Source organism: Ostrea edulis, chromosome 1 (assembly GCF_947568905.1).
Source record: "Ostrea edulis chromosome 1, xbOstEdul1.1, whole genome shotgun sequence".
NCBI classification, from domain to species: Eukaryota; Metazoa; Mollusca; class Bivalvia; order Ostreida; family Ostreidae; genus Ostrea; species Ostrea edulis.
The window spans coordinates 74,325,655-74,341,164 of NC_079164.1; the positions used below are offsets into that span (position 1 = coordinate 74,325,655).

The window sequence follows — 15,510 nt, forward strand, 5'->3', positions numbered from 1 at the left end:
ACCGTGGTCGATTTTATTCTAAGGACAGTAAGCATTCATTCTGCGTCGGAGGAACAAGCGCAATGGGGAAAAAACCCATGCCATACAAGAATGGTTGTGTTTGCCTGTACTTTGGGAAAGAACTCTGTTGTTGATATACGGTATTGGGCTCAAAATGCGTAAATAATGCATGCATTATGATAGTATAATTGTACTAAATCTAGATCAATTATGGGTGATCTTTATGTTCTTATTCGTTCCACTCAAACGAACATAAATAATTTATAAAATAAACACAAACACGTATAATAGGATGTGAAGCGCTCTGATAGTGCAGTTTAATTATTTCAACTATATACAATATTCATATCTTCTTTATCTTCCTATCTACAAAACAAAACAAACTTTAAGTAACAATCTAAAAAAAAAACCATGTAAAGCAAGGGCGGGTGGGTGGGTATTCAGTTATCTGCACTTAAAAGAGCCTTCGAATGGCTATAAATCTTTTCGCGCTAACAGCGGTCAGTTAAAATCCGTGCTATGAATATTTAAATGTCACCTGACAAGGTGACCAGCATTACAACCAATAGATTACACGTATAAATTAACACGAACACGTGTTATTCCACCTTTAATAAATACATTTTTAGTGTTGGCACTTCATAAAAAGTATGCCATCATGAAGAACCAAGTATTTTCAATAAATGAAGTTTTATTTTTTATATTTAATTCTACTTTCCTTTAGAACTGTAGGAATTCTAAGCCGTTAAAGTAGACATACTATATTTAGCTGTATTCATATGTGGATTGATTACGACTGCTGTGTATTCATATTTATAGCGCAATTGATCAAAACCTAAACATTTAACCCGTATGTTTTCATTGATTTAAAATGTTTCTTTTGTGAAGGGTTTTTGTAAGATCTCATTTATCATGCTTGTCAGTCAGCAAGGTGGAACAATAAAGGATGAAAAGATGAAGATAACGAACAATGACCAGTATCATAAATCCCGTTAGGAATACAAAATTAGGAGTAGGGCATACACGGACCCCAGACACACCAAGGGTGGGATCGGGTTCCTAGAAGGAGTAAGCATCCCCTGTTGACCGATCACACCTGCCGTGAATTCTCTACCTTGATCCGGTAAACGGAGTAATCTGTAGTCAGAATCAGTTCGCCAAGAACGGCCTAACAATCGGTATGAAACACAACAGACAGTATTTGACCCAATGATAAGTTGTATTGGGAAACTAGATCATTATATAACGACCATAGAAATTGCGAAATGCTGACTTCAAACGAGACTGTGGAAACCTCTGTAACATCAACTTATCTGTCAGTAGCTTGCCTCGATTTAAAAAATTAATCAGACGCAGAACATGTTCTACATATCGAATCGGTTGAGAGACATAATCACCCTATGCAGGTAATATTGAAATATTGCTACATAAATATGAAGAAGGTGAAATATTATTATGAAGTAGTTATGAAGTAGTTATTAGTTTGCCGTTAACATCTTTGTTCAGTGAAATATCCAAATATGAAGCAGATATGGAAGACCGTGTATTGTCTGGATGGTTTCTTTAGTTAATTGGTCGGATAGGGATGGCGTCGACAATGTTATCATGGAGTGTTGCATCGTTATATCATTGCGAATTATTGTAAATAAATACTAGCAAATTCTTAAGTTTTTCATTGCAAAATCATATTGGAATGTAAACATACAGTAATGCAGAATATATAGTAGTACAAAACACTTTTTTGGGGTCGTTGTTACATTGCGCGTCTTAAATTTTGCATCTTAGGTGTTTTATCATTATTACTCTTAAATCGAATTAGCCTGCGAAAATAATGGTATTCCACTCATATCGAGACGATATTGTACCGGATAGTCCCATGTTTTGTTCGTGGACCAGTTGTACTGATGGTTCTATCTCGTAATACAGTTTACCGCGATACGAAACTTTGATTTATAAAGTCTGACATCTGAGAGACCCGTGCTTTTCACCGAGGATGGGCGTTTGGTAGTACGCTACCATCCATTCCCGATACGGGTCTGATTCAACCAAGATTCGAACTCACGACCCACCGCTTCAAAGTTGTGCTGACTGCGGTCACACTTGTAAAGAAATGATATACCTGATAAATATTCGAAGATGGCCTAAAGCATTGAATGAAGAACATGAAGGAGATGTAATCATGCATTTAATACTTCTCACTTTTAAAAAGTATTGTTTAAATATTTTTGCATTCTTTTTAAAAAGGGGTCATGTTTAGAAACAAGTGTTCCGAGTGTCAATGTGAGCCGTTTTATGGGATGTGCTGGGAGTGCAAGACCTGCAAAGGCACCAGTATCTGTTCCGTGTGTTACTTCAGGGACAAGCACAGCACTGAACACGACTTTTTCAGATATACAGTGCCAAATGTAAAAGGGTCAGTTCATAAGATATTAAGAAAGGTTTGGTAGAATTACTAGTATTTAACGTTTGTCAAACATCTTTGCGTAAACATTCTTTTTCTTTTGTACTAAAGCGCTAAATTCAGCCAAAATGTCCTGTCCAAAACAAATGACATGAAATTGTGCAAATATGGAAAACGGGATCGTATATAAATCCTCAGAACATTTTCAAGAATCAAGTACAACTTCATGAAAGAACATACAAATTCTGTAAATGTGTGTACCTTCACACTTGCTGACAGATTTCTATCTCATGTAAGATTATGTGAAAATATCCCACCCCCCCCCCCCCCAAAGGATTTATCAAAACTTGCAACCATTACTCTAGCTAGGTATCTAAAGTTTAACACATGTATAATGTAGAGAAAATTCTCCTAAAGGGTGACGTGTAAAGAAATGTAAATCTGAATTTGACGTGAGGTTAATACATGTAGTACGATATTAATAAAATGGAAAAAGGTGTGCGTTGTGGAAATTGAAACTCGTTGCCGCTTGTAACTCTTGTGAAATAAGGAAATTACTATATGAAATTCAGAGTAGAAGTCCAGAAGCGGTTCTCCAGCTTAGCAATGAGATCCTTCGGAATGTATCCTGGCGCTAAAGTCATCCGAGGAAGAAACTGGGAGTACGAGAACCAAGATGGCAAGTGAAAACTTTAAAAAACAATATGCTAGATATAGATTTGAATATTCAAAACATGAACATTTACGAGAAAATACCATTGATGGTTTATATATTCGTCATTCCTAGGAGGAAGCGGTACTGTGGGAACCGTTCGAGACATCCGTAGTGTCAAAAAAGACATGTCTCACCGCAACGGCGTTGGAGTCACGTGGCCTTCTGGGAAATCCTATGTCTATCGCATAGGATTCAAAGGCAAGGTGGATCTTTTATGCAAAGAAGTAGCCAGGGGATTCGAGTATTACCGTGAACACCTTCCTCTTCTGGGTAATTTAGAATTAGTCTCAAATTGATCTTTTGTAGTTATACGACACAGTACAATGGTGAGGTATTACTTAGTACATGACAGTCTGTAAATGGTACAAAACACTCTAGCATTGCATTACGTTGTGTTTCAGATTACAATATGATCAAGGATCAGGTTACCTCCCAATCCACAGTAGGTGCCAATATTGGTGACCAAGTCTGTATAACTGTTTCGGTCAGAGAGCTGAAAGACGCGCAGAGAAATTTCGGTGGTTTTCATGATGAAATGGAAAGTGTGAGTATGTGTTCTTAGAAACATTCTTAAACAGACTTGTTCTCCTTAAGGAGTGACCTGTTAGGAACTTCATGTACTACTTCTGTACCTGATATATTTGAATGATATTTTTGTCCGTTTACATATTAACTCTCGTGTGTTTCAAGATGCAAAGGTGAAGATAACGAACAGTGATCAATCTCATAACTTCTATAAGGAAAAAAAAGAGTTGGGCAAATACGTACCCTTCGATATACCAGAGGTGGGATCAGGTGCCTAGGAGGAGTAAGCATATTCTGTTAGATCGGTAATACCCACCTTGAGCCCTATATTTTGATCAGGTAAACGGAGTCATCCGTAGTCAAAACCAATATGTTAAGAACGGACTAACGATTGGTATAAAACACGTCAGACAACATTCGACCTAACGACAGGTTGTAATTGCAAATAAGATCATTATAATGACGATAGAATTTGCGAAATGCTGACTTTAAACAAGATTGTTGAAACCCCTGTAACATTAACATGTTTGTCAGTTTGTCAGTAGCTTCCATTTAAAGACTGATCTTGCGTGTCGAATCAGTTGAAAGACTTGAACACCATATACAGGTGATAATGGAATATTGGGCTACACAAATATGGGAGCTGACGACGGAGATGCTGATAGTTTAGGAACTTAGACCCCCAATAGTGAGATGTGAAATTGCTTTCAGGCGATTGGTAAACGTGGAGTGATCGACGGTTTTACAGACAGCGGAGGGGTGATAGTCAAATACCAGGACAATAAATGGGTGTTCAACCCCAAGGCCCTCGGCAAGGTACTTATATACACTGTGAAAGAACGTTTGAAAAATTATCAAATCGGCAAGTCATAAAATGTGATGCATATGTTTTGTACAGCTATACTAGTAACTTAAAGTGGTTTACAAACACGATCACTCTGATTTAGGTTTGGCATGGGACCATAGGGGACACTGTCCGTGTGAAAAGTGACCAACAAAAAGTGGAGTTCCTGCAGAAAGGCCACGGAGAATGGAATCCGAAAATGATAAATGTATAAAACATTACATAGAATGCTCTACTCTTAAAACGAAATAGATTCATTAGGTATCGGTTCATAAACGATATTATGATAACCACAGGCCTCTTCTAAATATGAGACCCCCCAATAAATATGTAAACAGAAAGTTCTGAAATCGGATAAACAAATAACCCCCAAGAGGAAATGAGATCAAACTATACAATAAGCATGATAAAATTCGATTAATATCATAATTTCAAAATCTTCCACGGGCAGGTTTTGGGGAAAGTGGGGAAAATTGCTAGAATCACCCCCAAGAAGGACGTGGTGGTGTCATTCGGGAGCAGGCACTGGGTCTTTAACACGGCGTGTTTGGTCCCGTGTCCTGGAGCCCAGGTGGACGAGATGGAGGATGGAGACGATCCTACTCTGTCCATGGGTGTGTTGAATTCCCACCGCCCATTTATCTAGCATCATTTTATTATCATTGTATATTCGGATCGCTGTTTCATTAATGTTATATCTGGAACATTTCCATTTCTTGTATGACGGGAGTGTTAAGATTGATTCATTTGATTCATTTTAGCGACTGTTGGATTAGCGAATGGGCTGGGCTTGTTGTTAGAACAACTGAGAATTTTAAAAGCACAGAAAACAAAGTTATCACCGGAACACTTTCTTAGAATGGCCGCTGATGGAAACGATAAAATGGTATTGCAGATGGTTAAAGGGGAACCAAATCTGGTTAGTATATATTTTTTTGATTGGAGATGGTTGTGCGCTTTAGGTCAGGTAATTGTATATTTCCATTGAAATATTTGTATATTACGCATTTAAAAAGTTATTAAAAGTTTGATTAATATTACTGATTCATATGTGTGTGTATTCATTATATATGTATGATATATCCTTCATTAATCAGTGCAACATGCAAATAAAAGGAACAACTGCGTTGATTGCTGCATGCTTTGAAGGACATGATGGCGTTGTGAAGGTCTTGATTTCGAATGGCGTAAAAGTGAACCAGACAGACCAAAATGGAAACACCGCACTGCTGGCCTCTGTTTCCGCGTGAGTACAGAGGGCTTTTGACGTCGATTTGAAACACTTCCGATTCACTGTACATGCATATATGTATATGTATATAGTTTCATTTTTGTGCAGGTCTTTAAACAAACAGACAGATATCTATTGGAAAATACCCTTTTTACATTGTGCCATTATTTCAAGTGCGCATATATACATTTACAGTTTATGGGGTATTCAGATGGTCAATATTTTTTTAAAATCATGGTGACTTATCAACAGAAGGTGCTCGAGAATTTGAGATGAGAGATGTCAGAGATGGAGATGAGGGAATAATTAACACACTCCCTACTCACCCAACGGTTTTCCTTGTATTTTGCAGGGACAAATCCTCCACCGTTAAGATCTTACTGGAGGCAGGGTGTGACGTAAATGCCTCCAACAAAAACGGACGGTCGGCTATTCACGTGGCTGCTAAGTCTGGTTTCGAGGAGCCTGCTAAACTTTTGATTGCGAAGGAATGCAACGTTAACAAAAAGGTACAAAGCGAGTGTTTTGAGGACATTGCTTATAGAGCTGAATTTTGAACAAATTGAATTTCATTGTGTACAACTTTTTTGAAGGACATATCTGAAGACACGCCCCTTCATGACGCGATTGAAAATGGTCAGGATACTCTTATCGCTCTTATTGCGGATGTCAAGGACATAGACTTTAGGATGGTCAACAAAAAAGGCTTCAATGCTCTCATATTTGCAGCCTTAAAAGGAAATAAAACGTATGTGAATAAACACAGATGTAATTTGTTTACAAAATGCATATTATTCTGATACTTGCACATGCATGTCATTTTGATAAGACATTGAGACAGTTGTAAGAATTCTTTAGCAAACATTCAAAGCAGTGTGAAAAAATCTGAGGATATTGGAGTTCACCGTTGCGAATGGTGTTCAACACGAATGTTTTAAAGCAATATGCTTTATTTTTGTTTGCCGACTTTGAAGTTGGTTTTGCCAACATAAACTTCATCTCGTATACATACATGCCTCTGTTTACAGTGGAAGTAAACTTCAATATTGATTAAAAGCCATATGGTGTAATCTTCCGAATGTATATTTTGGGAAAGCATTTACCAATGAAGGGGTCACACGAGACACTTGTTAGCAGTACACCGGAGATACTAGTGGTCAGATAAGTGAATTTCATGGCGACCACACATGCATTTCGAAGGTCTTATCGTTGTCGTAGAAATGAATCGAAGATATACATGTATCTTGAAGACTATGGAGCGCCAAATTAACATACACTCAAATATTTATAGATATCTTTAATTATTTGATTGTTTATTGTTTAACGTCCCTCTCGAAAATCTTTCGCTCGTATGGAGACGTCACAATATTGCCGTTGAAGGGCTGTAAGATTTAGGCCTATGCTCGCCGCTTACAGTCTTTGAGCATGGAGAGATCTTTATCGTTTCACACGTGTTGTGACACGGATCACGGTTTTTGCTGTTCATCCGAGGGTCAGCACCATTTAGTCGCCTCTTACGACAAGCAAGGGGGTACTGAGGACCTAATCTAACCCGGATCCCCACGGGAATTAATTATTTGAAGATACCATCAGTTCATTTTGATGTGCGTAACAATTGAATTAAAGATCTCCAAATAATTAATGATATCTACAATTCTGAATTATTGTGTGCATGAATTGAATTGCTAATAGCATTCATTACTCTGCTAAATTGATGAACGCTATAATTGAATTGTTGCTCTTTTCAAATGAATTTATAGTATCAACAATTGGATTGAATCGCGCTACGATTCAATCGAAGAAAACAATAATTCAATTAATGTACGCAATAATTCAATTATTGCTCTCTTTTAATGAATTGTTGCGCTCATCATTTATATTTAATGCACACAATAATTGAATTATTGCTCTGTTCAATTGAATGGGTAACATCATTAATTCAATTGATGCACGCACTGAATAATTCTGTTAGAGAGAGAGAGCAACTATCTAATTAGAGATATCTTCAACATATCCACAATTGAATTAATAATATCTTTAATCGAATTGTTGCTCTTTTTAAAAGAATTGATGCGCGCATTAAGTTCGTATACAAAAACATTGTAAATGATTAAAGATATCTTCAATTAAATTTAAGAGATCATCAAATCATCGATACCGAGCTCCAAATTTAAATTTTGCGAGCAATAATTCCACCACAATGATGCGCACATCAATTGAATTGATGAGAGCAATAATTGAATTGATTCGCGCATCAAACTAATTATTGCTCTCATCGATTGAATTAATGCGCGCATTGAATTGGTTATCTCTCTCATCAATCGGACATCAAAAGTGTATGGAATAGATTTGAACAGATTTCTTCGAGCAATATGCTTCAGTGAGTATCACATACGTCCTTACAGTTATAATCCATAAAGGTTTGCCATATTTCAGAGCAACAAATAAAATCACCGCGAAATGTCCGGAAATGACCAACGAGTCGGAGTCCAACAAAAGCAACACGGCGCTTCACATCGCTGCAATTAATAACAGGACTGAGATAGCAACCATTCTTCTTTTGCAAGTGAGTGTCTACTGACATTTTCTTCCCATGTGTTTATCAATAGGAGGTTTGATATTGTAAAAAAAATATTACTACTTTATCGTCTCAGTTAAAATGCTATTGTTTTAGGGAAGAGCTGACACGGAGAAGAAAAACAAAGATGGTAGAACTCCACTTCAGATTGCATGCATTGAGGCATATTACGACATGGTTAAAATTCTTCTAGATCACGGTAATATCAAATCAAAGTACACCTTATAATTTGTTTCATCAGTACACTGGACTGTTTGTTGTAAATAATGAAGGTATTTGTTCGTTTAGGTGCTAGTGTTTCTACCACTGATAACGAGGGTAACACACCTATGCACTGCACACTAGGGGGTGTACGGTCACAGCCTGTGGTGAGTATTTGGAAACCGATAGGCGAGCTCGAGAAGTAATTTCGGATATCCATAAAGATCAAATACAAAAATTATATAGAGCATTAAAGACGACCAGAGATACAAACATTTAGATTATCATGTTTATATATATATATATATATATATATATATATATAGATGCTCATCTTGATGGGACACCATGTACAAACCAAGACAGAACGAGTGAAGATCGCTTGCATGTTGCTTGAATTTGGCGCCAAGATAGATCAAAGAAATCAGAAAGGCCAACAAGCCATCGATCTTGCTGATGCAGAAGTTAAAACCGCGGTGTTACAACACGCCGAAGCCGTGTAAGATTCAATCATTTCGACTGCTTTAAACAGTCACCATTTTGATAAATATACCGAATGAACTTCCAGAATGAATGAATTTCCAATCCATGTTTAAAGAAAGTATACTAGTAGTAGTTACAGTTAAAAAAAAAAAAACTAGACATTTTTTAAAATCTTTGTATTTTCTCTACCTTTACAAAGATCGAAAAGAAGAAGAGAAACAAGAGGTCGTGACAGGCCAACTTCCGTAAGAAATGAGCAGCGCATGTTTCAACAGGAGATGGTCGTACCTTGCTTTAGTTGTTTCCGACAGACCGGAAGTGTTACGAATGACCCATGTGGACACAGATGTCTCTGTCCGAACTGCAGTTTCCGAACGGAAGAATGCCCTGTCTGTTTACAGAAAATTGAACGCCGACTTGATCCTAGTAAGTTACCTGGATCCAATTTCGAATAATTCGTGGTACACTTATTTATACAAATTATTTTTGGATGGAATATTTTCATATTTTAATGTTTCTTTTGTAGAAGGGAATGTTTTGCAGCCCTTAACTTTGGATGACCTTTGTAAGGTTCAATAAATGGTTATGCGACCTTATTAGGAATCTGCAAAAGTCTGGATGTTACCACCCCCATCAAACTATATATGTGGGAGTTAATCACCTTTAGGGTGCCCAAACACTATAACATTTACTGTGATATGATACAAACAAGAATGAAATAACCATTTGGTTGTATGTTATGCTGTTTTGTTTATTTCTGATTGTTCTGTGTTATGCTGTTTTGTTTATTTATGGTAGTAACATTCTCTATTACTATATCAAGATTTGTTGAATTTTATTAGTAAAGAGTAGATCTATTGAAATGCTTGATTATCGAATAAACACCTCTAGGAGTCTAGGTAGGTAGCGTTTGACGTGGCAAAACCAGAGAGTTAACGATATGATATTAAATGAGCAACGATTATTTAGATTGTACATGGACTGTGCAAGAGACATTTCCTCAAATGTTTAACAGGAAAGCAATGACAAGGAACATACATTACAACATGTCTATCTGCAGGTTTTGACACTTCTATACGAAATGAAAATTTGTAGTAGTTCGGTTTATTGGAAATCCTTATACCGGCACATCGTGGTACAGAGCATTGTTGGGAGGTGTTATGCCCTATTCTACTGCGGTTATTGCAAAGAGCAAGGGAATGCCGCAGTCGTTATTCTGCGATATACCTTCATACGTAATAACTAATTAAGAGAAAATTGATACTCATCTCGCTTGCACTTTGTATTTTGCTGATACAACAATAAATTCGATAACTGATGACTCAATTTTATAATCATTACAGGTATGAAACAAGAGGTCCAAAGGCCTTATTGGTCACCTGAATACTGGTTAAAAGTATCACTAGTTCCAAGGGCAATGCAATCAAGAAAAAAAAATTCCTGTTCTGAATATAGAAGCTAAATTCTGATATTCAGCAACAGTATAAAACAAGATGTGTTATTAAAACTTCAATGCCATTGAAAGTGCATACACTGATGAAAGGCTTTACATAATATATGTATTAATATTAAACAATAAGACTAATTTAGACCCATCCTAGAGTCAAAACCCTGGGATTGCGAAATTCACCGTTTTTACTACTCCTTTTCTGCTATTCGTAAATATGCATTTAGATTTTATACGGTATCAGCAAACTTAAAGAAGTCCTTTAAAACCATTAAAATAATTTTGGCACAACCCTGAAACCAAACCCCTACCCCTGGGATCATCAAATTTACAATTTTTACAAAGGACTGCCTGTTCTTTATGAATATCCGTTTAGTTTCAATTTAGTATCAATGGCACTAAAGAAGATGTCATTTAAGTGTTATACACGCAAACACTATATACAAAGTTTGACCCGCCATGGGGTCAGAACCCCACCCCGGGGATCGTGAAATTTACAATTTTGGTAGAGGTCTTCCTGCTCTACATCACTATGCACTTATTTTTTCTTACACATGTGCGGTCGTAGAGAAGATTTTTGAAAATTTGGCAGTTTTTGCTCAGGCCCCAGGGGTCCTGCAATTTACAATTTATATCCCCTTGTCCCAAAGATGCTTCATACCATTTGAAAAGAATTGGAAAAGTAGTTATCAAGAAGTTAAAAATGTTCAATTGTTAACGCTCGACGACGGAAGACAACCAATTGCAATAGGTCACTTGAGTGAATGAAGAACATTTGTCATTCATTATAAATCAATCGTCTGCATTCCGAGATCGATATATACATGTAAACATGTTGATGCACAAACAAGTTTTCTTATAATCCGTCAACATTAATAAATACTCGAAACATTTTAAAAAATAGATCTTGAATAGTCCTATCGTCTCACCTTTTTCGTCAACTAAAAACGTGTAGGCCCAGTTCGTTTCGAAAACTGCAATGACGTCACTGAGACATAATTCGTGGTGCTATATATAGGAAAACAATCTGCTGCATTTTTCTGAGCCGTATTAGAATTGAAAGGAAATAAAGTTCTTGTGTCCGTGTATGTTGCAGGATAACCTCCTTGGTATCGAAATGATGTTTGAAATATATATTTATATTTTCAAAACAACATTCCTTGACCTCGGAAATTTCTTGAATAATGTAAAGCGATGTGTTTGTGGAGGTTAATATCACCACTGTAAAGAAAGAGTGACCCCTTGTCAGAATTTCCGAATTATTGAAGTCTCGAGATAACTGATTTTATTTCCCAATAAAATTTCTCAACCTCGAATGTTCTCCAACAAATTGCTTCTACGCAGCTTTCATTCATTAAATATACTTGGGTATAAAATTCAAGATAAATAAAGCAATTGTAAATTTAACCGCGTGTCCTTCATGTAAGTCCAAAAGCGTACACATGATATTACTACATACATTATCGGTATAAAGCCAGTGCTATTTATCTCTAGAAATCCAGTCATGGAGTTAGCATATGCGTACATCCTCTGCGTGGCAGGTAACCTTTGTTATAAACTGAATTTTAACGTACGCTCGTTACGTATATGTTTTATCTATATGACTGAAACAACTAGTTTATATGTAGGGATCGTTGAACTTTTGAAACCTACGAATATGTTACAAAGCAGGGTTGCATCACTATTTATAACTATGTGGACAGCTTGACACAGGAGTCAGCAATATATATACATGTGTCATAATCAATGAAATGACAAATGCATGGATACATAGGAAACCTTTTCCACAAAGAAATAGTACTTTGTGTAATATAATCTTTAATAGTTTCAACAATTCACTTTGTTTTCGCAACTCTACAACGTTTGTCATATAAAATTCACTCTAAATCTGCTAGAATTGTTCCTGGTTATTCTCAGCTTCTTGTCTAATCCGAGATTCCTCTGACTCTTACCCCCGCTTTTATATTTGACATGTGCGGGGGAGAGTCAGAGCGGACTCCATATTGAAAAGTGGGAATTCAGCGACACCAGCTGGTGTCGCTGCTTTACCTACCTCTTACAACTTTATTTCGCGGATCTATCTTCCAAGACGTGAGAATTCAGTTAACGGAAGATAAATCTATAAATAGATCATGATTGATACGATGCTATCGCCGTTTAAACGGCCCTAACACCGACAAATGGAGCATCACTTGAATTAGGTCGCCGCCTCGCCATTTGATTTCTTTGCGCATGACGTCAGCACATGTAAACACAAAATTCCATCGTTTAAACGGCGATAGCATCGTATTAATCATGATGTATTTGTAGAATAATCTTCCGATAACTGAATCCTCGCGTCTTGGAAGATGGGTCCGCGAAATAAAGTTGTAAAAGGTAGGTAAAGCAGCGACACCAGCTGGTGTCGCTGAATTCCCACTTTTCAATATGGAGTCCGCTCTGACTCTCCCCCGCAGAAGTCACAAAATAAAAGCGGGGTTAAGAGTCAGAGGAATCTCGGATTACTTCTTGTCTTACTCTGATTTCGCGTAGTTTTAAATTCACGATATGAATATATTCAGTATGATTATTATGAGCAGGTTACATTCACTGTAGTTGTGTAGGTTATATTCTGATTTTGAATACGGATCACTCCGTTAAAGGGCTCATTGCGGATGTGATCGGTCGACAGAGGATGCTTACTCCTCCTAGGCACCCAATCCCACCCCTGACATGTCCCAGGGTCAATCTGTATTTGTCTAACTCCCAATTTTGTGTTCCTTATAGGATGTTATGAGATTGATCACTGTTCTTCATTTCCATTTTTTCATTCACTGTAGTTATGTGTATTCAATATGATTGTTATAAGTAGTTTATATATACTGTAGTTTCATTTTCGCGGTTTCCTTGAAATGAATATTAAACTATAGCAAAAATAAGGTTGCGTACAGCATACTAATACCTATACTGTTTATCTTTAACCAAAGGTCTTGCAACAACAGCAGCCTTTGTTTCAGACAGCGAACTTTCCCAGTTAATGACCAATCTCTGGAACGAGGATGTCAATCGTGCAAGTTCTTATGACGTCAGATATAACCTTCAAGGTCATTCTCAAAGTGGGCATTCAGATGTAGATCATGCCTCAAGCAGGGAAGTATAATCGTCCAAACTATAGCGTATAAATCATTGATAGTACAATGAAGTAATTAAAAATTTTATCTTCCTACATTTAATTACGATTATTATTTTTTCTATATCTTTATGAGTGGGTCAACGTCAACATGGTCAATAGTGTACATAGTGGTATAGTACACTGTACAATGAATCATAAGAAAGTATACAAACATGCGAAACCAACAATTTAAAAAATGTACATTCAATACATTTCTTTTGTTTTTTAGGTTCTTTAGCTACGTGAACGAAAATCACTTATTCCATAGACCTACTTATTCCACGTTTATTTCCCTTCTGAACAACTACCACTATATGACGGGAACCAGTGAATATCAGACGTCGGCCGAGGAGGCGGAAGTGTCGTCTTTTCTCTCCCAGATCTCTCAGACAAGAGTCATGGAATTAACACAGCAATTCCTACACTCAAAAGGTTCTAGTCACATTTCCTTACTTATAGAGGATCTTCAAACGAAAGTGAAAATGGCAACAGTTTTACTAGTTTGGTGCATATACATTCTATCAAAATTCCCAACACACATCGCGGTAGCTCTCTGAAAAAATACTGTGACGGAACAATACTTTTTCAGAGAGCTGCACAGTTCTGCAGCTAACGTCGTGGTAGCTCAGTGGTTGAACGTTCGCTTCATAACCGGGAGGTTGCGAGATCGAGCCCCGCTCATGCCATGGCCACGTCAAACTAGTAAGTCGTAAATACAGGTAGTGATTGCTGCCTCGCCAAATGCTCGGCATTCATAATTGAAAATCACAAGGTCCTGTGACGCTGCAAGCGTTGGCACATTAAAGAACCATCACTGGGCCATGTATGAGCGCTAAGCATAGGTCTAAATTTGTTGTAATTCATTCACAGCTGGTGGCGTCTCAATATATGTGAAAAATTCTCGACGGGACGTAAAACAAACCAACCAACCCACCACACATATACTGTAAATGTATTACATTTGGCTGTGTATTCTATTTAGCGCCTTTGGCGGAACGCAGCTTCCGCTAAATCAAGTACATCGCTAAATGCCATCCGTAAATCTAGATGTTTAAAGTAATTCAGGAATGCACTAAATCAAATATACGCTAACTTGTTGAAAAAACGATTTCCGCCAAATATCGTACACGCCAAATATAATACGTTTACAGTATAACATTTACAAGTGCATGTACTACAACTGTACATATACATTTCAATGCATGTATCAGCTTCTGTTTTATATAGGGCTAACTGGAAGCTCCATGTCCGAATTCACAAGAACTCTGAGGAAAATTTGGTTTGATTTTTACCCACGTTCATCTCACACAACGCATGAAGACACGAGTGCATTCGAACATGTTTTTGTTGGTGAAACCACTATTTCAAAAATTGATGGTTTTCATAACTGGATCCAATATTATCTTGAAGAAAAACACGGAAACCTCAATTATCTCGGATTTGTTTACACTAAACAGGTACTGTATATCGTTAATAGCTGACATTTCACAATACATTATGTTTCTTTAATTCATTAAATGATTAAACATTTTCCTTTTATTTAGCCCCAAATCGTAGGGACTCACTTCCAGTGGCACCAAAAGATCAAAAGCCTAAGTTCATTTATCATTGGTTCAAGTCCTGAATTTGAACTCGCCATGTATACCGTCTGCTTCTTTGTGCGCCAAAACGGAGACTGCAGATTCTCAATGGCTGGTCATAGCATGGATATAAAGAGCTACTCCGTTTCATTTGGATCGTACACGAATCTCATCGCCACAGCATATGTTAACTGAATGATCTCATAAATAAAGATTTTGAGATAAAATGTATCACCTATGTTAAGGGACAAGACCTTGTTTACAGTATATCAGTTAGTTACATATATGTACATCTTCAACATCCATAATCACATGAGTTTCAAACAAAAACTTCACATTTATTGAAAAATCACC

The 15,510-nt window shown here is 37.0% G+C and overlaps 2 protein-coding genes across 4 annotated transcripts in view; both read left to right on the plus strand.

The window, feature by feature from the left end:
• The window catches only part of LOC125681915 (E3 ubiquitin-protein ligase MIB2-like), an 11,975-nt gene extending 1,678 nt beyond the window's left edge, over positions 1 to 10,297 (plus strand). The window contains exons 3-19 of one of the 3 annotated variants that reach the window (XM_048922197.2): positions 2,245 to 2,413; positions 2,974 to 3,080; positions 3,189 to 3,386; positions 3,518 to 3,660; positions 4,353 to 4,457; positions 4,589 to 4,693; positions 4,937 to 5,099; positions 5,247 to 5,404; positions 5,583 to 5,731; positions 6,069 to 6,225; positions 6,310 to 6,464; positions 8,153 to 8,282; positions 8,391 to 8,493; positions 8,583 to 8,662; positions 8,822 to 8,994; positions 9,178 to 9,404; positions 9,505 to 10,297. In XM_048922197.2, coding sequence (XP_048778154.2) covers positions 2,245 to 2,413; positions 2,974 to 3,080; positions 3,189 to 3,386; positions 3,518 to 3,660; positions 4,353 to 4,457; positions 4,589 to 4,693; positions 4,937 to 5,099; positions 5,247 to 5,404; positions 5,583 to 5,731; positions 6,069 to 6,225; positions 6,310 to 6,464; positions 8,153 to 8,282; positions 8,391 to 8,493; positions 8,583 to 8,662; positions 8,822 to 8,994; positions 9,178 to 9,404; positions 9,505 to 9,557 — 2,375 coding nt within the window. In that variant the 3' untranslated portion in view covers positions 9,558 to 10,297. Of the gene's footprint in view, positions 1 to 2,244; positions 2,414 to 2,973; positions 3,081 to 3,188; positions 3,387 to 3,517; positions 3,661 to 4,352; positions 4,458 to 4,588; positions 4,694 to 4,936; positions 5,100 to 5,246; positions 5,405 to 5,582; positions 5,732 to 6,068; positions 6,226 to 6,309; positions 6,465 to 8,152; positions 8,283 to 8,390; positions 8,494 to 8,582; positions 8,663 to 8,821; positions 8,995 to 9,177; positions 9,405 to 9,504 lie in introns of those variants that run through there. The other 2 variants (XM_048922202.2, XM_056160262.1) reach the window with 2 other exon arrangements.
• A 3,305-nt stretch (positions 10,298 to 13,602) lies between these two features.
• On the plus strand, positions 13,603 to 15,383 carry LOC125682021 (uridylate-specific endoribonuclease-like). Its single transcript, XM_048922400.2, has 3 exons — positions 13,603 to 14,008; positions 14,804 to 15,033; positions 15,121 to 15,383. Exons 1-3 carry the CDS (start codon positions 13,750 to 13,752, stop codon positions 15,349 to 15,351), a joined length of 720 nt encoding a protein of 239 aa, XP_048778357.2. The 5' UTR covers positions 13,603 to 13,749; the 3' UTR covers positions 15,352 to 15,383.
• Positions 15,384 to 15,510: the final 127 nt, after the last annotated feature.